At 51.8% G+C, this 23,726-nt stretch overlaps 2 protein-coding genes across 2 annotated transcripts in view; one reads left to right on the forward strand and one right to left on the reverse strand.

The window, feature by feature from the left end:
* LOC306945229 (uncharacterized protein) overlaps nt 1–13,150 on the forward strand; it is a gene marked incomplete at both ends in the record, with an annotated part of 38,688 nt that extends 25,538 nt beyond the window's left edge. The window contains 3 exon segments of the mRNA XM_079533937.1: nt 12,196–12,380; nt 12,632–12,738; nt 13,075–13,150. Of these exon segments, the coding sequence (XP_079390063.1) occupies nt 12,196–12,380; nt 12,632–12,738; nt 13,075–13,150 (368 nt within the window).
* An 8,148-nt stretch (nt 13,151–21,298) lies between these two features.
* LOC306945235 (C-type lectin domain family 2 member B-like) lies at nt 21,299–22,479 on the reverse strand (the record flags this gene model as incomplete). Its single annotated transcript, XM_079533950.1, is given in 6 exon segments — nt 21,299–21,440; nt 21,540–21,646; nt 21,850–22,034; nt 22,310–22,415; nt 22,419–22,436; nt 22,438–22,479. Coding segments are annotated over 6 exon segments (600 nt in total).
* Nucleotides 22,480–23,726: the final 1,247 nt, after the last annotated feature.

The raw sequence follows: 23,726 nt of genomic DNA on the forward strand, positions 1-23,726 counted from the left end.
TGCAATTTCTAAAGCGGCGGTGACCTCTCCAGAGGAGGAAAGTGGGTGCTGCTGATCTGTGCAGGGTCCTGGAGAGAGGATGCACTCTCGATTACTGAGGGAGTTGGAGTCATGCGAATGGGACCTGGAGAGTTTTCCTTTCTCTAATACTAACCTTACTAATACTTCACTTTATCCTCTTAAGGCAGTCTTAGGTCAAAGGGAAAAAGGTGCGGTAATGCCTGCTGTTTTTACTAGAAGAGAAGTTAGGAGTAGTTTCAAGAAGAATTCCTTAACTGAGGATTCTATAAGTGTAGCAGAACAATTAGATCAATTTGTAGGGCCTAATTTGTACTCATGGATGGAAATGATGTTTATCATTGATATGTTGTTTATTGGAAAGGAGGTTGGCAGCTATGCAAGTGTGGGAAATGAATACAGAGGGAAGGTTGAGCTCTGGAGGAAGGCAGAGAGAGAGAAGGATGCTGAGGATAAATTGTACTGATTATTGTCACTGTCTTCGTGATTGTTAAATGTTTATGTCCTGAAAGTGTTGTGTTATGTTATGTTGTGTACGAGGCTGTTATGGAACAAGGGGTGTCTAAAGTGATATGAGTAGACCCCCTGGGTTGTATTTTGGCTCACTGGAGAAACATTGTTGGTGAGCCAGGTGGAATATTGAATAAGAAACCAGGAACGTAAATGGAGTAATGGGACCAGTTTTATAATTGAGTATCCTAATCATGAGACCAAGTGCTGGGTGTTTGTGGAAGTTGAGGAATTGTGTTGTTTGATTTGTGGATTTTGAAGGCACTGGGAGAAACTGTCTTAATGGTATGTGGAAATGCAATTGTTAATGACATGTGGAATTGCAGTTTTAATGGTATGTGGAAATTATGTGGAAATGCAGTTGTTAATGGTATGTGGAAATTATGTGGAAATGCAGTTTTAATGGTATACGGAAATGCAGAAATGCAATTTTAATGGTATGTGGAAATTGTGTGGAAATGCAATTTTTAATGGTATGGGGAAATGCAGTTGTTAACGGTATGTGGAAATGCAATTGTTAATGGTATGTGGAAATTATGTGGAAATGCAGTTTTTAATGGTATGTGGAATTGCAGTTGAGGGTACAAATAGTGGAATTGTGGAAAAACAAACAAACAAACAAAAAAATGGCAAAAAGGTTAAGGAAAACAGTGAGTTTGGGATATTAGAGTTGGGCCGGCACGAGAACACATCCCCGCACACCCCCCACTGCGGCTTGTAAGAACAACTTGGAGTGGGAGAAAGAGCTGGGGGCCGGAGCCTCCCGCTGTGATGTGAAGGGTGCAGTGCTTGTGAATGGGGATGGGACGAGACATTGGAAGTGAGAATAGCCGGCATCTGCAGAGCTGGGGAAACCCGGTATCCAGTGTGAGCACTGGAAGCCTGGGGAGAGGAGGGGGTGAAACTGAAATACAATGTTAGTAATGGCTGTGATGATGAGAGTTTGGAAAGTGAAAAGGGTTTGGGAAAAACAAACTGAGGAAGGCAAAGTTGAGCGAGGTTAACAGGGATGTCCTTACCTAGAAGAAGAGGTAAGGGGAGCCTGGAAGGGCTCAGGGAGAGTTCCACCCTGCCAGGACTGAAAGCAGCAGGGGAAGCAGGCTGAAGAGGTTTATTTTCTGATACCTCTGGGTGCCTCTTATCTGTGCTACATCAAGAATTATTACCCATAGATGATTTTCGTAATAGTTGTAGCAGCTACTGGCAAGAGAAGTTAACTTTTTTTTGGACCAATTAAATACAGGCTAGGAGAACAAGTAGGAATATATAAATTCTTGTACATGCCAGGTTCTCCAAAACGATTAGTTGGGCATGACATGTTAGAATAGTTGAATGTAGAGATGAAATTCAGAAGAGACGATTGGAACTACTAGTCAAGCAAGAGCAATGGACTGAAAATTTTAAGTCTGGCTTTAACACTAACTGGGAAAAGCAATGTTGTACTCCCAGAAGTTATGTAAATCCTACATTGGGTATACACAGGATTACAGGCATCAGGGATGTCTGGCAGAGCCAAAAATGCGGCCCAATGAAAGTTAAGTTAAAGATTAGGAGATAAAGGAGCCAGCCCAACCAGGGTAAAGCAATGCCCTTTAAGGATACAAGACTGTAGGAGGATAAAAGAAATAAAAATAACTTTTTGGATTTTGGATTACTATTTGGATAGAAATCCAAATACAACACCCAATCTTGCAAATGAAAAATTGGATGGCAAGAGCTATAGTTTGGTACAAGATTTGAGGGCAATTAATAGAAAAGTTGAATATATACAACACATGGTGTATATCTTTATTAACCAAGTTGAGGAATAAGCAGGTGGGGTTTACCGTTCTGGACTTGAAGTACACCTTTTTCTGCCTGGTTTTGCAAAAGAAAGTCTACAATTATTTGCCTTTGAATAGGAAAACTCAAATATGGAGAGAAGAAAAAAATAATAATTAAAAGTAATAATAATAATAATTCAGTTAACCTGCACAGTGATACCCAGAGTTGTGAGAACAGCCCGGTGATTTTTGAGAACTGGTCAACTCGTGGGCCTGAGATTTGGGTTCACCATCTCACAGTGGAACTTTACTGCAGTACGTGGATGTTACAGTAACAAAGGACTGTGTGCAATAGACTGTGAGCTTGCTGAATTTCTTGATTTAAATGGCTATCAAGTTTCTCAACAGAAAGCACAACTGATCAAAGAGAAGGAAGCAATTTGCTGAACACCCAGAACGCCAATGCAGAGCTGCCTCCAAGCCAGCAGTGTGCGACTGCATGGAGACTGTCTGTGCCAGCTGGTCAGACCTACAGGAGGAACTGTTGGACGATGCTGAGGAGTCCTGGATTCATCTACGGAAGCAGTTTTGTGAAGACAAGGAAACCGTAAGGCAGGACATGCAGTAACTGCTTCTGACAAGGTAATTGAAGCAAAACCATTAGCTGTGGGGACTTCCACTCAGAAGGCTGAAATAATTGCCTTGACAAGAACCTTAAATATATGGATGGATGCTAAATGTGCTTTTGAGGTGGTACCCACTCGTGGTACCATCTGGAAAGAGCAAGGATTGCTTACACACAAGGAAAACAAATTCAGCATGATGTAAATCTACCAAAGAACATCATGGCTGTTATACATTGTAAAGGACATCAGAAGAGTGACACTGTACAGGAAACTGGAAATATGATGGTGGATCAGGTGGCAAAACAGGCAGCTGAAGGAAAAGAAAATGGTGAACGGCTTTAATTCCAGATGGTAAACTTGAAATATCTGAACCTTAGTCAGAACCTATAAGGTACTCTAGAAAGGATAGGAATCTAATTAATGAAGGGAAGAGAGCAAGCTGACAGATGGGTGCATACCCAGATGGACACACTGTTGTGCCCGTTAGTATTGTATAGAATTTGGTTCTAAGGGAACATAATAAAACATGGGGGGGTACAGACCCCAGAAGGTAACTGTACAATCCTAATAGCAGGAACAGGGTACAAGTGGGGCATGTTGGAAAGGGAACCTTCCAGGACAACAATTGCAAATTGATTTTTTTAACTGCCAGGAAAAATGAGGGTTTTGATATATGCTGGTTCTAACCAATACCCTTTCAGGGTGACCAGAAGCATTCCCTTGCAGGAGCAATAGAGCCAAGAAAGTAACCAAGGTACTCTTGCAGGAGATTATTCCAAGGTTTGGGTGTCCTGCAACAATACCCTTCAACCACGGAACTCATTTTATTGCAGAGATTGTCTAACAGGTCAGCAAGCATTGGGAATAAATTGGCAATTGCACACAGCACACAGACCACAGGCGAGTGGTCAGGGGGAAAAGATGAACTGTCTAATTAAATCACAGGTTGTAAAACTGGGACAGGAAGCTGGACTATCCTGATCACAGTTGTTGCCTTTGGCTCTCCTTAGTACCAGAACAAAACCTAGAGCCAAAGAGGGGTTAAGTCCTTTCACAATACTGTACAGAAGGCCTTATGTTGTACAAAAGGGAATTTCTACCCAAGTAGGGAGCAAAATATTAACTAAGCATGTGATAAGTCTACAGGAATAGCTCTGAGGAAAAAGAGAAACTGGTTCTAGGAACTAGAGCCTAAGGCCTTGATATGGCTCAATAATATGTATGTAACAAATCTCTTTAAGATTCGCCCCTGGAACCAAGCTGGGTAGGTCTGTTCCAGGTGCTGCTAACATCCCACACAAGAGCATTGTGGATACATCATACTAGAGTTAAGAAGGTCCATCGAACACAATGAGAACTGAAATCAGCTGGACCCTTAAAATTGTGAATCTAAGGACAGAAATGTGGGCTCTTGTAACTGTTAGAAATGTTGATTTGATGAGTGCAGCATTTGATGTAAATACTTACGTATCTCTTGTGACAAACATTATTACATATCAATATTGTTTGCTATGCGGGCAAGCTAAGGATTTAAACTTTTCTCTTCTTGTTGTTCCTGATGATTTTAAGGCAAGAAATCAAACTGTTGCAGGGTTTGAGTCACTGTCCTGGTGGGTGATGATCAACAAGAATGTAGATTGGGTTAACTACATCTGTTATAATCAATGGAGATTTACAAATTATACAGAGTGCAATAAAGAGAATTGCAGGACAGTTAGATGCCACAAGTAGGGTGGCCTGAGAAAATAGGATCTGCTAAGATATGATAAAGGAATGTATATGTAACACTGGGTACCCGTTGTTGCACCTTCATCCCAATAACACAGCTCTGGATGACGTAATAACGAAGGCATTGCAAGGGCTTGGTGCCACCCTTGTCAATGAAGTGGCAGAAAAAAAAAAAAAAATCAGGAATAGATACTTCTGTCACTGGATGGTTGGAGTTCTGGTTTGGTAAATGGAAAGGGGTGACTGTATCCACATTTACTTCGTTGATAGTAGCAGCAGGAGCCTTCATGGCCACTGGTTGCTGTGTCATCCCCTTTGTGAGGGGACTAGTAGAGTGATTGATAGAGAAAGCACTATTGAAGCAAGCACTAATGGAGCCATTACATTTGGATAAAATTATGGTATTAGAGGAGATGGGAGATAAAGAAAGTGAAGACGAGGGCGATGTCTATAAAAGTGAACCTTAAAAAGAATTGCAGAAATCAACAGTATATAAAAAGAGAAAAAGGGGGGAATTGTGAGAATCAAGTGTTGCTTCTGCATTAGAATTGTATAATATTATTTTTATTTTATGATCTCCGCTATCATAGTTCTTTCTGGGAGTCCCAGTAGATTAACTTGGGGAAGATCTCTGATAAGTTTACATCACTTATCGTATAGACGAACCTTCCCAGGAACGCATACTCTGTATATAGGTGTATATATGTATATTTTGTCATACACACTGCAAGAATATCCTGCACGAGAGCAAACCAGAGAACAAGCCATGGCATGCCCGAGGAAGCGCCTGAAGAGACATTGGGAAGGCCTGACATCATCCCCCAGTGCTCTTTGTTTAACGATAAGGACTTTAAAGAAAATCACCATATCAATAGGACAAGGAGAGCACCGAGACATCTTGGAAACAACAGGATGACTACTGACTGGCACCAGATAACAAATAAATGAACAAGTAAATTGTAAATGTAAACCTTCTGATAAGATTGTGAACCTGGAGTACCCAGCCAGTGGGGAAACAGGGGAGGGGGAGGCAAGGGGGAGAAAACGGGGTATAAAGGCTGTCATGTTGTGTCCATAGGCGTGCTCCTACTTGCGGGACGCCCGCCATTGCAATCGCGAATAAATTCTGCTTTTATCAGAGATACCGTCCTGACAAAAATTACTTGGATTATTTCCAACAGTTCTGGGCTGGTTTTGGTGCCATTTGGGCCTTTGGAGCACCGTTAAGGCGCGTGTTGGGCTCATTTTGGGGTTGTGTTGGGGATAATTTGGGGTTATTTGGAAGCCAATGGTGTCCATTTTGAGGCCAACCAGAGCCTTTTCAGTTCGTTTCAGGCTGTTTTGGGGCCATTTGTGTCACTCATTGATTTTTTTGGGTCAATTGTGGGGCCTTGTGGATCCGTTGTGAGTGGTTTTGGGGCCATTCTGACGCCTTTTCAGACATTGGAACCATTTTGCATTAGTTTGGGTGACTTAGAGGCAGTTTTGGTCTATTAGGTCTGATCTGGGGGCATTGTGGGGATGTTTCTGTCTGCTTTGAGTAGACTTGGTGCCATTTCTGTGCATTTTGGGCTGACTGTGTCCTTTTGGGTCCATTTGTGGCTCATTTGGTGCAGTAGAAGTCCGTTTGAATCTTTCAGCTCTGGATGCTGATAAGGCACTGTTTTGCTTCTCACCACTGTAATATTTAAAGTCACAGTCAGTGTCTCCTCTCTCCCTCCCGCCCGCTCTCCCAGCTCCCAGAACAGGACGGGCAGATCTCAGCTCCACCATCCAACACTCCCACACGATGGCAGCAGGAGAGCAGCAATCAGATATGCCACAGCAGGAAGAAATGCTGCATTTATCAGAAGAAAACCAACGATCCGAAAGGGGTAAGAGAACAGCATCTGTGATTCTCTGCTGGTACACAGCAGGAAAGGGCTGAAGGGAGGAATGGAGCCCGATCCCATCTGCTCTCTGCCCCACCAGGCTGCAAATGGAAGGTGGGCAGAAGGAAAACCTCCCTTTTGCTGTTTGTGAGCGGAGTGCTGGTGGGCGTCATCGTCACGCTGGTGTTTGGGAGAGGTGAGTGCCACCCAGCATCCATTGTGGGTGTAGGACGGGGGACGATGGGGTTTCCCAGCCCTGAGCTGCTTCCCAAGCACAGCCCCCATCCCAGCTCCTGGGGTGCCCACGTGGTGCCCCAAACCGCCTTCTGCTCCACCTTCCCAGCCTCTGCCACCGCTGCGAGGCCATCGCCCCATGGCCGTGCATCCCAAGCCCACGCCTGCTGCAGGGGAACCTTCAGAACAAAAATACTATTCATAGAATGAGAACCACAGAATTGACCAGGTTGGAAAGGGCCTCAAGAATCACGGAGCTCCAACCCCCAGCACATGCAGGGCTGCCAACCTCCACATTTCATACCGGCCCAGGCTGCCCAGGGCCCCATCCAACCTGGCCTCCAACACCTGCAGGGATGGACGGGGCATTAACAACCTCTTTGGGCAGCCGTTCCAGCACCTCACCACTGTCTCTGTAAAGATCTTCTCCCTGACATCCAACCTCAGTCTTCCCTCCTTCAACTTAAGGCCATTTCCCTTTGTCCTGACATTATCTACCCTTTTAAAGAGTGGAGTCCCCTCCTGTTTATAGGCTTCCTCTAGGTCCTGGAAGGCTGCAGTGAGCTCACCTCATCCCCACCTAGAGGTTTAGGGATGCAGGTGTCAGGGACGTGAGGAATATTAGGATCCCAGCTGCCAGTGAAGACTGGGGCAAAGAACTCATTCAGTACCTCAGCCTTCTCCTCACCCATTGAAGCCAGTTCCCCTTTTACATTTACCAAAGCAGGTATACTCGTTTTGGCCTCTCTCTTCTGGCCACTGTACCTGTAGAATCTTCCTGTTGTTTTTCACCTCCCTCACCAAGTTCAGTTCTGCCTGTGCCTTGGCTTTCCTGATCCCCTGTCTGCAAGTCCCTGTGTTCTTCCCAGGTGACACGCTCTTGTTTCCAGAGCTTGTGTGCACCTTTCTTTGCCCTCAGCTGCCCAGCAGGTCCTTGCTGAGCCATGCCGGATTCCTGCCTCTTCTGCCTGCTCTCTTGTTCAAAGGGACGGAGAGCTCTTGTGCTCTCAGGAAGGCATTGTTGAAGAGCAGCCAGCTCTCCTCAACATCTTTGCCTTTAAGGTCAGCATCTCAGGAGATCTTAGCCAGCAATTCCTTCAACAGCTTAAAATTCACTCTTCCGAAGTTCAGGATCCTGACCCCACTCTTTGCCAGGCCCACATTCCTTGAGATCACCAACTTGACCAGAGTGGTCACTGCAGCCCAGGCTGCCTCCAACCTTAACGCCATGATCTCCTCCGCATCGGTGAGCAGCAGGTTCGGCAAGGCTTCACCTCTGGTCGGTCTGTCCAACAGCTGGACCACAAAGTTGTCATCAATGCATTCCAGGAGCCTCCTGGACATCTTGCAGCTGGCTGTGCGGCTTTTCCGACACATATCAGGATGATTGCCTGTGAGAGCTGGTGGGCATTTAAGCAGCTCTTCTTCCAAGCTCAGGATCGGTGTGTCCCTGTGAGGAAGAAATCGGGAAAGGGTGGCAGGAGAGCTGTGTGGATGAGCAAGGAGCTCGTGCACAAACTCAAAGGAAAGAAGAAAGGCCATGAAATGTGGAAAAAGGGTCTGACTACTTGGGAAGAATACAGGAATGTTGTCAGGGTCTGCAGGGATGCGACAAGGAAGGCTAAAGCCCGCCTGGAATTAAATCTGGCAAAGGGGATAAAGGATAATAAGAAAGGTTTTTTCAAGTACATTAACAGTAAAAGGAAGACTAGGGAGAATGTGGCTCCCCTGCTAAGTGACGGGGGTGTGCTGGTAACGGGGGATGCTGAGAAGGCGGAGATACTGAATGCCTTCTTTGCTTCTGTTTTCAGTGAAAAAGCTCCCACTCGGGAATCTGAGACCCTGGAGGTGAGTGAGAGGATCTGGGGAATGGAAGACCTCCCTTCTGTCAGGGAAGAGGTGGTCCAGGAGCGCCTAGGCAACACCAATGTTCACCAATCCATGGGACCTGATGGGATTCATCCACGGGTGCTGAGGGAGCTGGCAGAGGTGGTTGCTGAACCGCTTTCTGTCATCTTTGAGAAGTCTTGGAGGACGGGGGAGGTGCCTGAAGACTGGAAGATAGCCAATGTCACTCCGGTCTTCAAAAGAGGCAAGAAGGAAGACCCAGGCAATTATAGGCCAGTCAGCCTCACCTCTGTCCCTGGAAAGGTGATGGAACAGCTTGTACTGGATGTCATCTCCAGACAACTGGAAGAAGAGGAGGTTATCAGGAGTAGTCAGCACGGGTTCACAAGGGGGAGGTTGTGCTTGACCAACCTGGTAGCCTTCTATGATGTTGTCTCTGGCTGGGTGGATGGGGGGAGAGCAGTGGATGTAGTCTACCTTGATTTCAGCAAGGCTTTTGATACTGTCCCCCACGACATCCTTATAACAAAGCTGAGGAAGTGTGGGATAGATGAGTGGACAGTGAGGTGGGTTGAGAACTGGCTGACTGGCAGAGCGCAGAGGGTCGTTGTTGGTGGTGCAGAGTCCGGTTGGAGGCCTGTAACCAGTGGTGTTCCTCAGGGGTCTGTGCTGGGTCCGGTCTTGTTCAACATCTTCATCAATGACCTTGATGAGGGGATAATGGCCACCCTCAGCAAGTTTGCTGATGATACGAAGTTGGGAGGATTGGCTGACAGCCTGAAGGCTGTGTTGCCATTCAGCAAGACCTGGACAGGCTGGAGAGCTGGGCAGAAAAAAACCGGATAAGGTTTAACAACAGCAAGTGTAGAGTCTTGCATCTGGGGAGGAATAATTGCATGCACCAGTACAGGTTGGGGGATGAGCTGCTGGAGGGGAGCTCTGCGGAGAGGGACCTGGGTGTCCTGGTGGATGACAGGTTGCCATGAGCCAGCAGTGTGCCCTTGTAGCCAAAAAGGCCAATGGCATCCTGGGGTGCATCAAAAAGAGCGTGGCCAGCAGGTCGAGGGAGGTGATCCTCCCCCTCTACTCTGCCCTGGTGAGGCCTCATCTGGAGCACTGCGTCCAGTTCTGGGCTCCCCAGTACAAAAAAAACAAGGATCTCTTGGAAAGAGTCCAGCGGAGGGCCACGGAGATGGTGGAGGGCCTGGAGCATCTCTGCTATGAGGAAAGGCTGAGTGAACTGGGTCTGTTCAGCCTTGGGAAGAGAAGACTGAGAGGGGACCTGATCCAGGTCTATAAATATCTGAGGTGTGGGGGGCAGAATGGCGAGGCCAGACTGTTTTCTGTGGTGAGTGGAGACAGGACAAGGGGAAACGGCTGGAAACTGCGGCATAGGAAGTTCCGCACAAACATGCGCAAGAACTTCTTTACAGTGAGGGTGACGGAGCACTGGAACAGGCTGCCCAGGGAGGTGGTGGAGTCTCCTTCTCTGGAGATGTTCCAGACCTGCCTGGATGCCGACCTGTGCAACCTGGTGTAGGGAACCTGCTTTGGCAGGGGGTTGGACTCCATGAGCTCTGGAGCTCCCTTCCAACTCCTACAAGTCTGTGATTCTGTGATTCTGTGATTCTTTGATGGTTGAAGTCCCCACCTGGACGAGAGCTGTGAGCACAGTGCCTCCTGCATCTGAAGCAAGAAGCTTCAACAACAATATCTCCCCTTGATCAGGCCGCCTGTAGTGCAGCCCTATCACCAGCTGGCCTTTCTTAGTCCCATCCCTGATTCTAACCCACAGTCTCTAAACCTGTTCCTGACTCAGAAGGAGCTTCTCACAGTCTATCTGCTTTCTGACATAGAAGTCAACTCCCTGTCATGGTTCTATGTTTTTTTTATTTTGGGTTTCAGCATTCCACATCAAAACATCATGCAGTGTACGGGGCATTAAAGTGTCACTGCCCCAATCCCAGGTTCCCATCCCTGTACTTTACAGCAGTCACGGCATCTGGCCCTTCTGAGTGATGGGGGGCGCTCTCTCCCTGCCTTGCAGTGGGTGCTGCAGGCGCTTTCCTGGCCGTTCCAAGCTGTTCAGGTTTGACTCGATCCTGGGAACTCTCTCTCTCTCTCTCTCTCATCTTGTCTGATTTATTCATCTCAATTTCAATTAAGTTGTATTATATTGTGTTGTCTTGTTTTCTGGTACCACAGTAAAACAAGTTTTCCTCCATAGATTGTTGCCGCTGCTCTTTTCCTCCCTTCCTTCCTTCCCATTTTGTGGGGCTGGGGGAGGGCAGAGGCCTGTCACCCCTGTCACAGACATGGATTGATCTGGTCAACTCCGTGACAGATTTTTGGTGCATTGGCCAGGAATCGAACCCAGGTCAACTGCATAGAGGGCAGCTATGCTAACCGCTGTACCACCAACTGCCACAGAGTTTACTGCCACGGAACTGGGGCATTAACACTGTCTCGCTCCAATTTATAGGAGGGAGAGGAGGTTCTTTTATTATCTATATACACGGCGTGAGATTAAGAAGCAACGGTTCAAATGTTGGTCCAACCAGTTTATTACAAATCTTAATCAGGGGAAATGGGGGAGAACGGACACTATTATGAATTAGGGTAATGGGGGAAGGGAAGGAGGGCGATAGAAAAGATAGAAAAGGAGAAGCAAGGGGTCTTTATAGGCAGCAAGAGGGAGATAGTCACCACCATGGATCCAGCGAGGTTCGTAGTTCAGTCTTTGATCTTCAGTAGCGGTGGGTCGTCAGGCGGAGTTGTCCTGTTGCCAATGACGACGACGACCATGGTGATGATGGCCCTTTTTCAATGCTTCAAAGTGGTTGAGTCAGCTGTTTTTGGAGTGACAGCTCAAACCCAAGGTGGTTGAGTCAGTTCTCCTTGTGGTGGCAGCTTCTGGCTCTGGGATCTCAGCAGGAACCTCCTTTGTTCCCATCTTCCGGGCCTTGCCAGCAGATAAGAGGAAGCAGGGAGGCACCAACTTGCATCTTGCCTTCGCAAGATACAATGGTATCATCCCCCAGCCTTCCATACTTAGCTGGAGCGGTTTGGCCACAGGCCAGATCTTCCACCAGTGAACACTCCTGAGCACTCTCTTCCGCTCTTCTACAGAGCAAGCAGCTCTGGGGGAAGGGGCTTGCAAATGTTCCCAAAGCGATATCGATTGTCACACAGTTAGCACCCATCACTTGCCTCCTTGACAAGTCACTCAGAGTCTTATCACAAGAAAAACCTCAGGAAGCAAGCTTTGAGCCAAAAAAAAAACCTAAGAAGGATTCTCACAAACACTTCAATGCCCTGTACACTACATGATGTTTTGATGTGGAATACTGAAACCCAAAAACAAAAAAACAGAACCATGACACTCCCCCAGGCTTCCAACCTCACCTATCCATTATGAAGAGCCGATACCCCTCAGCGGTGGTATTTCAGTTATGGGAGCCATCCCACCATGTTTCTGTGATGGCGACTAGAACATAACTTTCCAAGTGCATCACAGTTTAATCCCAGTTTAATCACAATTTAATCGCAAGTATTTCAGATCTTTGCCTCTCCCTCGCCCAACTCTCTCCCTCTCAGTGCTCCAGCATTCTGAGTCGTGCTCACCTCGCCCACCCTTCTCCCACGTCTGCCCCGACGCCTGGCTCGGTTTGCAAGGGAAATGCTTTTATTTCTCGGCCAACGAGAGTGACTGGGACAGCAGCAGGGAGCGCTGCCAGCGCCTCGGAGCTTCCCTGGCCACCGTGGACACGGAGGAGCAGAAGGTGAGAGCGGGGTGTGAGCCGCAGTGCCAAGGTGGGCACTGCAAGTGGCCGCAGTGCAAGGTGGGCACTACAGTGCAAGGTGGGGGTGGGAAACCCACACTTGTGGGGCCGCACCAACGGCTCCCGGTGCCCCCAAGTGGCCCCACGCCAAAGCCACGAGGAGATGCCTTGCAGCGAGGTGGCAGCTGAGACGTGGGCCTGAGGGGGGAAAGTGCTCCAACGGCTGCAGTCACACCTGGGTTTGTTCAAAGGAATTCATGCTGCGGTACCTGGGCCCGGCAAACTGTTGGATTGGGCTGCACAGGGCAGAAGGGGACGAGCGCTGGACGTGGGCCGACGGCAGCGCCTTCAGCGACTGGTCAGTGCGTGCGTCCGTCTGTCTGTCTGGGATGTGTGTCAGGGTCTGTTTGGGATGGGCTGGGATTGGGTTTCCCATTCTGCTCCCTGCTGTGCTCAGGTTCCAGCTGCGAGGCGGAGGCCGATGTGCATACCTGAATGGGGACAGGATCAGCTCAGCCCTGTGCCACACTGAGAAGTTGTGGGTGTGCAGCAGAGCCGACAGCTTCGTCCTCTGGAGGAATGGGACAAATCCACAGTGACAGATCCCATCCGCAGCAATCTCATGCCAACACTTCTGGTCTGTATGATGCCATTGGTGCACGCTTAACTCTGCCTCTTTCCGTCACTCCTGCAGCTGTTCCTGCACGGAACCACGCAGCTCTGCTGCTCGTTATCTCTCAGGGAACATGTTTAATTGCACCTTGCCATAAAGGAAGGGTCCTTTGTGGGTCCTTACAGGTCACAGCACCATGGGACGGGTGGGTGGGCAGGGTGAGGATCGCTGCCCCTGACCCTTGGAGCTGCCAGGACCTGGAGCAGCGCAGCCAGCAGTGTGAGCAGAGCACAGAGCAGCGCTGCGTCCCGCGGGGCTCAGCCAACACTTTGTGCTCTGGGTTTTGATTTTGTGCTGTTTGGTTCTTGCCACACGCACTGTTGTTGTTGTTGTTTCATGTAGATAATGATCTAATTCTGTGCTATGTCAATATATTTATATAACATAATATTATATACCATAGAGAACAGTATAATGTCACTGCTGCTAATAATAATCGCCCCAAGTCTTCATTCATTGCCATTGTTATCATTATATTCCCCATTTTTACTTGACTGTTATGAATCCCATATATTCAAGATCCTTGCCTCAATTCCCCAAGTTTTATCACTCCATTAATACCGTTGTTAATTACACTGTTATCATTAATACATTTTGTAGTTATTTTTATTATTGTTGTCTTGTTTCCCTGATTGGCACCATTTCATTTCATGTTTATGCCATCATTAATTGCATGGTGACGATTATTGCTCCAAACCCCCATGATTTCCATTCTTGTCCTCCTGCGGGAGAAGGGACGGGCAGCGTGGGGACAGCGCGAGGACGGGGCTGGGATGGCAGCGAGGGCGTTGGAAAGGCAGCAGCCCGGAGTGACAGGATGGGCGTTGCAGGGAGGGACGGCAAAGAGCGCTTTCACATGGAGCACAAACTTCACGGCTAGATGCGGACAGGACCTGGGGTAGTAAAGGTTGTAAAGCAAAGGAGGTTGGATTCAGTTTTGATATCAGGGGAGCTGTTTCGTGAGGAAGCGGTTGTGGGAACGTAAGAAAAAACTGCTCAGAGCAGCAGCTGTGGAGCAAGACAAATGGCATGAGAGCCAAGGACACCTTTAGAAGAAGAAAGAACATCTCACGGCTCTGACTGGCTGAGTGCCTGTGTCTACGGCTGGGGAGTGTTTTGCAGGATGCTCTGTTAACATGTATAAATAGAGTAGTGCTTAAGAGTAAAGTACACGAACAGCTTGTAAGCATATTGGTGTGCTGTTACGTCTCCGGCCGCGTTCCTGAAAGTCCAGAGGCTTCCCCACAGTGGTGAGGTGCTGGCACAGCTGCCCTTATTGGCTGTGGATGCTCCCCCTCTGGCTGTGCTCCAGGCCAGGCTGGATGGGGCCCCAGATCTCCGATCCAGGACGTGGTGCAACGGCTGGCAGCGCTGCCTGTGGAGGGGGGTTGGCACGTGGTGATCCTTGGGGTTTTTTCACCCTACGGTCAACTGCACCCAGGGCCTGAGAAGGTCATGGAGGAAATTACCTTGAGAGCAAACACATGGCATGGATCATAGAATCATACAATCATAGAAAGGCCCACAGTGCTCAGCTGGTTCCAACCCCCCGCTGTGTGCAGGGTCACCAACCAGCACACCAGGCTGCCCAGAGCCACATCCAGCCTGGCCTTGAATGCCTCCAGGGATGGGGCATCCACAACACAGCATCACAGAATCACAGAATCGTAGGGGTTGGAAGGGACCTCCGGAGATCAGAGTCCAACCCCCTGCCAAAGCAGGTTCCCTAAACCAGGTCGCACAGGGAGGCGTCCAGGCGAGTCTTGAACATCTGCAGAGAAGGAGACCCCACCACCACCTGGCAGCCTGTTCCAGCGCTCCGTCACCTCACCTGAAGAAATCCTTGCGCACATTTATGTGGAACTTCCTCTGCTGCAGTTTCCGGCCGTTTCCCCTCGTCCTGTCTGCACACACTTGTGAAAACGGTCCAGCCTCGCCATTCTGCCCTCCACACCTTAGATATTTATAGACCTGGATCAGGTCCCCTCTTAGTCTTCTTTTCTCAAGGCTGAACAGACCCAGTTCACTCAGCCTTTCTCCATAGCAGAGATGCTCCAGGCCTCTCACCACCTTCGTGGCCCTCCGCTGGACTCTTCCCAAGAGATCCCTGTCTGTTTTGTGCTGGGGAGCCCAGAACTGGACGCAGTGCTCCAGCCTCCTTGGGCAACCTGTTCCAGTGCCTCACCGCCCTCTGGCTGAAAAACTTCCTCCTCATATCCAACCCAAACCTCCCCTGTCTCACTTTAAAGCCATTCCCCTTGTCCCATCACCACCCACCCTCACAAACAGCCATTCCCCCTCCTGTTTTACGCTCCCTTCAACTGCTGGAAGGCCACCATGAGGTCTCCTTGCAGCCTTCTCTTCTCCAGCGAGTGGGACAATGAGGGGATGGGGCCCAGCCACCTGCTGAATCACAAGAACATCTTTTCTATGTTGTGACAACAGCCTTTTTCCACATAACTTGAGTAGACTCAAACTGAAGGACAGGAGACATGTACCGTAAGCCAAGCAGATTGCAGAGTCCACTGACCATCAAATAAAGACAAGAACGTAGAACAGACGTCTTGTTGTAGAAGGTAAGACAGCAGTAAAAATGCCTCACTTCAAGACAGCACCACTGGGAGCCGGGCTGGGCTACCCCCCTTTGAAAGGTGGGAAATTCACAGTGAGAATGATCACCAGCCTCCATCCCAGGACCACCAGAGACCCCCACCACGACGTTAGGACACACGCCCAAAAGGGAGGGACACGATGTTAACTTTTTCTTGGCATTTCTGCCCACGTCCTTGACAAGCGATGGCTGTGCATACGCTCTACCTCTGAATACGCAGCTGCTGCATGCTGGCGGAATGATCCCCATGCACGCAGCGCTGCAGTAAAGGAAGGCCTGCTTGAGACAGCTGCCATGTCAAGTTACTCTGTTGGAATTGTCAGCTCCAGTTGGTGACCCGGCAGGAGACCCTCTGCTCGGCTGTGGACCCACCGAGAGGAGAACGCCCCGCGCCCACCGGCAGCTCGTCCGGGAGGGACTGCAAGTCTGAGGAGGGTCAGCGCAGGGGCAGACAGCGTCCTGTGGGTAAAGGTACCCCTGAGCCTGGGTTCTCTTTCTCTGGTTCTGCTCTTTGCTTAAGGCCTCTGGCAGAAGCACTCGTGGGTCGCGTTGGGCAGCGCAGCGTGCACGGCAGCAAAACTGCATCGGCCCTGAAGGCACCAAGTGCTAAGTTGGTAAATGGGAGCTGGCAGAGGTGATTGCTGAACCGCTTTCTGTCATCTTTGAGAGGTCTTGGAGGACGGGGGAGGTGCCTGAAGACTGGAGGATAGCCAATGTCACTCCGGTCTTCAAAAAGGGCAAGAAGGAAGATCCTGGCAATTATAGGCCAGTCAGCCTCACCTCTGTCCCTGGAAAGGTGATGGAACAGCTTGTACTGGATGTCATCTCCAGACAACTGGAAGAAGAGGAGGTTATCAGGAGTAGTCAGCACGGGTTCAGCAGGGGGAGGTCGTGCTTGACCAACCTGGTGGCCTTCTATGATGTTGTCTCTGGCTGGGTGGATGGGGGGAGAGCAGTGGATGTAGTCTACCTTGATTTCAGCAAGGCTTTTGATACTGTCCCCCACAACATCCTTATAACAAAGCTGAGGAAGTGTGGGATAGATGAGTGGACAGTGAGGTGGGTTGAGAACTGGCTGACTGGCAGAGCGCAAAGGGTCATTGTTGGCGGTGCAGAGTGTGGCTGGAGACCTGTAACCAGTGATGTCCCCAGGGGTCAGTGCTGGGTCCGGTCTTGTTCAACATCTTCATCAATGACCTTGATGAGGGGATGGTGGCCACCCTCAGCAAGTTTGCTGATGATACGAAGTTGGGAGGATTGGCTGACACGCCTGAAGGCCGTGCTGCCATTCAGCGAGACCTGGACAGGCTGGAGAGCTGGGCAGAAAAAAAACAGATGAGGTTTAACAACAGCAAGTGCAGAGTCTTGCTTCTGGGGAGGAATAATTGCATGCACCGGTACAGGTTGGGGGATGAGCTGCTGGAGAGGAGCTCTGCGGAGAGGGACCTGGGTGTCCTGGTGGACGACAGGTTGCCATGAGCCGGCAGTGTGCCCTTGTGGCCAAGAGGGCCAACGGCATCCTGGGGTGCATTGCAAAGAGCGTGGCCAGCAGGTGGAGGGAGGCGATCCTCCCCCTCTGCTCTGCCCTGCTGAGGCCTCACCTGGAGCACTGCGTCCAGTTCTGGGCTCCCCAGCACAAAACAGACAGGGATCTCTTGGGAAGAGTCCAGCGGAGGGCCACCAAGATGGTGAGGGGCCTGGAGCATCTCTGCTATGAGGAAAGGCTGAGTGAACTGGGTCTGTTCAGCCTTGAGAAAAGAAGGCTGAGAGGGGACCTGATCCAGGCCTGTAAATATCTGAGGTGTGGGGGGCAGAATGGCGAGGCCGGACTCTTTTCAGTGGTGAGTGGAGACAGGACGAGGGGAAACGGCCGGAAACTGCAGCATAGGAAGTTCTGCACCAATGTGCAAAGGAACGGCTGTGCAGTGAGGTGAGGAGCGCTGGAACAGGCTGCCCAGGGAGGTGGGGAGTCTCCTTCTCTGCAGATGTTGAAGTCTCGCCTGAACGCCTACCTGTGCGACCTGGTTTAGGGAACCTGCTTTGGCAGGGGGTTGGACTCGATGATCTCTAGAGGTCCCTTCCAACTCCTACAATTCTGTGATGCTGTGATTTATGTCTGCACAGGACGGAAAGCGGGAGTCTGCCTGGACGTTGACGGGGGCACGGCCCTGGCACAGCAGCCGTGCTTGGGAGGGCATTTCCAGTCACCGTAATGCTGTGCTGCCAGCAGGGGCTCGGCAGGAAAGTGGCGAGTGGAACTTTGTGGTAAATGACTGAACCGGTTTTCTTTTCCCGGGTGTTGGAGCTGCATCAGTCATTGCCACCGTCTTCGTAACTGTTAAGTGCCTGTGTTGTAGGAGCGTTATTTGCAGAACCCCATTCCCCGTCCCAAACGCTCCTGTTTTGCTGGGGTTTGTTGGCTGTGACTCTGGCTCAGGGAATTCGGTGCTCCTGTGCCTGGGGAGGCAGGTGGGCCCCGTTCCCCAGCATTGGGGATTGTATCCGACGGCTCCGACCGGCCGGGATGCAGTGCTGCTATGGGACAAAGGGTGTCTGAGAAAATTCTGTCAGTGACCCCTGGGTTGAACTTTGGCTCACTGGAGAGAGGTCACTGGTGAGGCAGGGGGAACACTGGAGAACAAACCGGGAACACAAACGAAGGAACGGGACGGGAGTTACAGCTGAGTGCCCCGGTTGTGAGACCAAGTGCTGGGTGCTGATGGGCACTGGAGAACTGCACTGTTTGACTCGTGAGCTGTGAAGGGAGCGGCACAAACTGTCTTGATGGTCCATGGAAGTGTAATTGTTAACGGTGCATGGAAGTGTAACTGAGGGCACAAATAGTGGAATAGTAGGGGAAAAAATGGCAACAGGGGTAAGGAAAAGCATGAATTATGACAGTTTAGGAAGTGAAAAAGGTCTGGGAGAGGCACAGGCTGAGGAAGACGGAGATGAGCCAGGTGTAACAGGGATGTCAGGACTGAGAAGAGAGGTGAGAGATATGGCAAAATTGATTGAGGAACATAGTAAGGAAGTTGGGAAGAACAACAGCAGCTGCTACTGTTGCTGCAATAGAGCAGGGCCTGAGGACCCAGAGATCCCCACGGGAAAGGGTGGAAGGAATCCGGGAGGTTTCTGCCCCCACTGGGCCGAAAGCAGCTGGGGAAGCAGGGCAAAGAGGTTTATTTCCTGATGCAGGTGCCTCGTATCTGTGCTACGTCAAGAATTATTACCCATAGGTGATTTTTGTAGTAGTTGTAGGAGCCACAGGCAAGTGAAGTTCACTTTTTGGGGGGGACCAATTAAATCCTGGCTAGGAGAACAAGTTGGAATGCATACATTCTTGTACATGCCAGGCTCTCCACAGCCATTACTTGGGCACAACGAATCAGAACAGTTGAATGTAGAGATTAAATTCAGTAGAGAAAATTGGAGCTAAGTGTCAAGCGAAACCAATTGACTGAAACTTTTAAGTCCGGCTTCAACACAAACTGGGAAAAGCAATGTTGTACCCCCAGAAGTTACGTAAATCCTACATCAGGTACACAGGATTGCAGGATCAGGAATGCCTGGCAGAGCCACAAATGCAGCCCAATAGAAGTTCAGTTCAAGACGGGAGCCAGCCGAGCCGGGGCTGGGGGGATGGGGGGAAAGGAAGGCGGAGGGACGAAGGGCAGTCAACGCAATGAGCCTGTTCATATCCTTGTCCAGGGTTTCTGATTCGTAAAGGCGTTCTCACGCTCTCCAGGGCTGGGATGTGGAACTTGTCCTGAGCTCCTGGCTCAGAGCCGTTCCAGACGGCTGCGCAGAGCAGGGCTGCACTCTCCGTACCTATAAATTACTCCATCTACCTGCTGAGCGTGCGCCAACGTGGAAAGTTCATCCAAAGGAAAGTGATGAAGACCTTCAGAGAGACCCGTCGAAATCCAGAGAGCCCCGGGAGGAATGATGAGTACCAGGACAGGACACAGAACGGCGGCACTGACCGTGAGATAAAACACTTATCTCATTAATTACAACGCAGAAACAACGTTCCACTCCCAGTCTTTATTCCTCACTGGTTGCTCTGCGGGACGTGACCAGTGAGTGCACCCTCGTGGGGTTCAGGTCCTGCACACAAACAGCTCACACAGCCATACGCACTGCACTGTCACACGAACTCCTCCTTTCCCAAGGACTCTCAGATACGAGCTGCTGTCCCTCTGGCCGTGCTCAGCGCTATTCAGGCTGCTCGAGTGCCCCCCGACTGCTCCCCCTCTGTTCACCATCAGCTCCAGCACGGAATGTCCCACTGCCACCCGCTGCTCCCAGCTCAGAACATTCCCAGTGCTCCCTATGGCACAGTGAGCCGCTCTTACAGCAGGCTCTGTGGAACCCGAGGAAATGTCCGTGCGTGTTGTGAGGCCAAAGATGACAGTGTTCCATGGGGACTGCAGTGCTCTTCATGGGGCAAAGCCATGGGGCAGAAGACAGAGGTGCTCTGTTATTTCCCAGTGCAAAATTAGAGAGAAATCAGCTCTGTGTGCCCACTGAAGCTGCAGTGGAAGATTTCACAAGTGTCACTCATGGATTCCGTTTGCTGAACTCATGCTGGTTCTGAAACTGATGCACTGCTCCCTGTTGCTGAGCAAACCAACCCGTAGCCATGTGCAGTACTGCAAACAAAACTGCCTAAACCAGAACTTTTTCTGTTGTCTTTTTGCCAGACCGCCCTTCCTGCCCCCTCCCCCCACGTGCCTGCTCTTGCTCTTGTTTTTTTTTAGCCCAACCTCCACCCCCTGCCACAAGCAGTTCTTTTTCTGCTCTCAACTTCTTTTTCCAGCCTCTACATTAGCAGCACAAAACAGCATTAAGCCGTACTGAACGTCCTTCTCGATCATGGGCTGACCTGTTCGCAGCTCCCCCCACGCCGCTCTCCGTCCCCTTTTGCAGCGCTGAGCGACAGCAACGGCAGCCGCCGCTCACCGCCATCGGTGCCACCTGCAGCCGCCGCTGTGCCCCGGGGGTCCTTCTGGCAGCGCTGCTCTCCTTCCCAGCCCTCTCTCCGTCACACGCACAGCGGCACCGAGCGCGCCCTCACTTTGCTGCTGCCCCGCACGGCGCTGCAGGGACACAACAGGAGGACGCGGTGCTGCCATCGCAGGGACAGAACGGCACCGACTGCACAGGAGCAAAACCACAGCGACTTTAATGAGAGCTCAGTGCAATTACAAAAGGCTGCAGCTCAGCAAGAACTGTGAGTGCAAAAAGCCTCCTGCAGGGCTGCGGCCGTGTGACAGCACCGGGAGCGACGTCGCCCAGAGCCAAAGTCAGACAGCGGCTGGGAGCGATGGCACCGCGATGTGACACAGAGCCCGAAAGGAGAGCAGAAATACCCCAGCCTCGGGTCCAGCCGTACTGGGGCAGCACCATGGGATCATTCCATGCTGCGGTGACCTGTAAGGACCCTCAGAGGACCCTCCCTTTAAGGCACAGTGCAATTAAACATGTTCCCTGAGAGATAACGAGCAGCAGAGCTGCGTGGTTCCAGGCAGGAACAGCTGCAGCAGTGCTGGAAAGAGGCAGATTCCAGCACGCAGCCATGGCATGGCCGTGCCCAGCAGCATTGGCACGAGCTGGCTGGGCTGGGATCTGTCACTGTGGATTTGTCCCATTCCTCCAGAGGACGAAGCTGTCGGCTCTGCTGCACGCCCACAACTTCTCAGTGTGGCACAGGGCTGAGCTGATCCTGTCCCCATTCAGGTACGCACATCGGCCTCCGCCTCGCAGCTGGAACCTGAGCACAGCAGGGAGCAGAATGGGAAACCCAATCCCAGCCCATCCCAAACAGACCCTGACACACATCCCAGACAGACAGACGGACGCACGCACTGACCAGTTGCTGAAGGCGCTGCCGTCGGCCCACGTCCAGCGCTCGTCCCCTTCTGCCCTGTGCAGCCCAATCCAACAGTTTGCCGGGCCCAGGTACCGCAGCATGAATTCCTTTGAACAAACCCAGGTGTGACTGCAGCCGTTGGAGCACTTCCCCCCCTCAGGCCCACGTCTCAGCTGCCACCTCGCTGCAAGGCATCTCCTCGTGGCTTTGGTGTGGGGCCACTTGGGGGCATCAGGAGCCGTTGGTGCGGCCCCACAAGTGTGGGTTTCCCACCCCCGTGTTGGCACTGCGGCTCACGCCCCGCTCTCACCATCTCCTCCTCCGTGTCCACGGTGGCCAGGGAAGCTCCGAGGCGCTGGCAGTGCTCCCTGCTGCTGTCCCAGTCACTCTCTCTGGCTGAGAAATAAAAGCATTTCCCTTGCAAACTGAGCCAGGCGTCGGGGCAGACGTGGGAGAAGGGTGGGCGAGGTGAGCACGACTCAGAATGCTGGAGCACTGAGAGGGAGAGAGTTGGGCGAGTGAGAGGCAAAGAAGGTTCCCCTGCAGCAGGCGTGGGCTTGGGATGCACGGCCATGGGGCGATGGCCTCGCAGCGGTGGCAGAGGCTGGGAAGGTGGAGCAGAAGGCGGTTTGGGGCACCACGTGGGCGCCCCCGGAGCTGGGATGGGGGCTGTGCTTGGGGAGCAGCTCAGGGCGCTGGGAAACCCCATCGTCCCCCGTCCTACACCCACCATAGAGGTTCCATCCCCGTGGGATGCGGGTGGCACTCACCTATCACGGCCACCAGCACCAAAACAAGGATCCATGGCACTGCACACACAGCCATGCAGAGCACACGGCGCCTCTTCTTCCACAGCTCACTGTATTTGGAGCCTGGTCAGACAGAGAGCAGTTCATGCAGCCACACCATCACCACGGCTGGAAAAGACCTCCAAGATCATGCAGTCCAACCATCCACAAATCACCACCATTCCCCACCAAACCGCATCACTTTGGACCACAGCCCCACAGCGCTGTGCTGCAGACCCCCACGGCTCCGCTCCCCTCTCTGAGCTGCAGGGCCTCAGTGTCTCCCTGGCAGCGAGGGGCCAACGCTGAGCGCAGCGCTGAGCGGCGGCCCCAGCAGCGCCATGCAGAGGACGGGCACTTCCTGCTCTGCTGCCCGCACCGCTGCCGCTACGAGCCAGCACAGAAGGGAGCGCTGCAGGTGACTCACGGGCTCGGCGGGACGGAACTCCATCCCCCATCCACTCCGCCCCCCGCAGCTCCGCACAAGGTAGAAAAGAGCTCTGTGCCGTCCCTCCCCGCAGCGCCCATCCTCTCACTCCGGGCTGCTGCCTTTCCAACGCTCTCGCTGCCATCCCAGCCCCGTCCTCGCGCTGTCCCCGCGCTGCCCGCCCCTTCTCCCGCACTCGGACTCTCCTTCTCTCCCGCACTCTCAGCGCAGCTCCCCGCTCACTCCCGCCGCTCTCTCCCCTCCCGTGGGCTCGGGCTCTTTTCCCCGCTCGGCCCTTTCCCGCTGCCTCCCGGCATTACCCCGCTGAGGCTGCTGTTCTCCGTCTCCCGGCTGGATCGTCACCTCTCGGTGCGGGGAAGCGCTCAGCCGCTCTCTTTCATCCATAGCAGCGCGGAGGTGCGGGGCTGCGCCCGGCGTGTGCGGGCAGAGGGGCAGAGAAGGGTCGGGCTGAGGGCACAGCGGTGCCGGCGGAGCGCTCTTCTTAGCGAAGCCCTCGCGGGGATCGACTGTGAAAGCGCTGCCGGTTTGGGAGATCGGTAACCACGGTTTCAACCGCTGTGTGGAACAGTCCGGGCAGCGCGTCAGTCCCAGCCCAAACTCATCCTCACCGCGCATGCAGGCCACGCTCTGACACCGGACACTTATGAGCCAACACCCAACGTCCGCCCCGCCCCATCCGTAAAACAGCCCGCAGGGAGCGCCGCTGGCATGGGATGATCAGCATCAATGGGCGGGGAGAGAGATTGGGAATGGTGGTTTCATCAGTTCTTTTCTGCCCCGCTCGCAGGACTTCCGCCTGCGCTGCCTCCCCTCAGTACCGCGGTCGCACCGTCGCAGCTGCCGGGCCGAGGCGGCGACCCGGAGCGAGGGGCCGCGGGATCTGCGGGCTCCGTGTGGGCACCCCGTTGGGCCGCCCGAGGGGTGAGGCGGCGGTCCGGGCCGCGGAGCGCG

The sequence above is a fragment of the Tetrao urogallus genome (genome assembly GCF_951394365.1).
Source record: "Tetrao urogallus genome assembly, chromosome: 1".
Lineage (NCBI taxonomy): Eukaryota > Metazoa > Chordata > Aves > Galliformes > Phasianidae > Tetrao > Tetrao urogallus.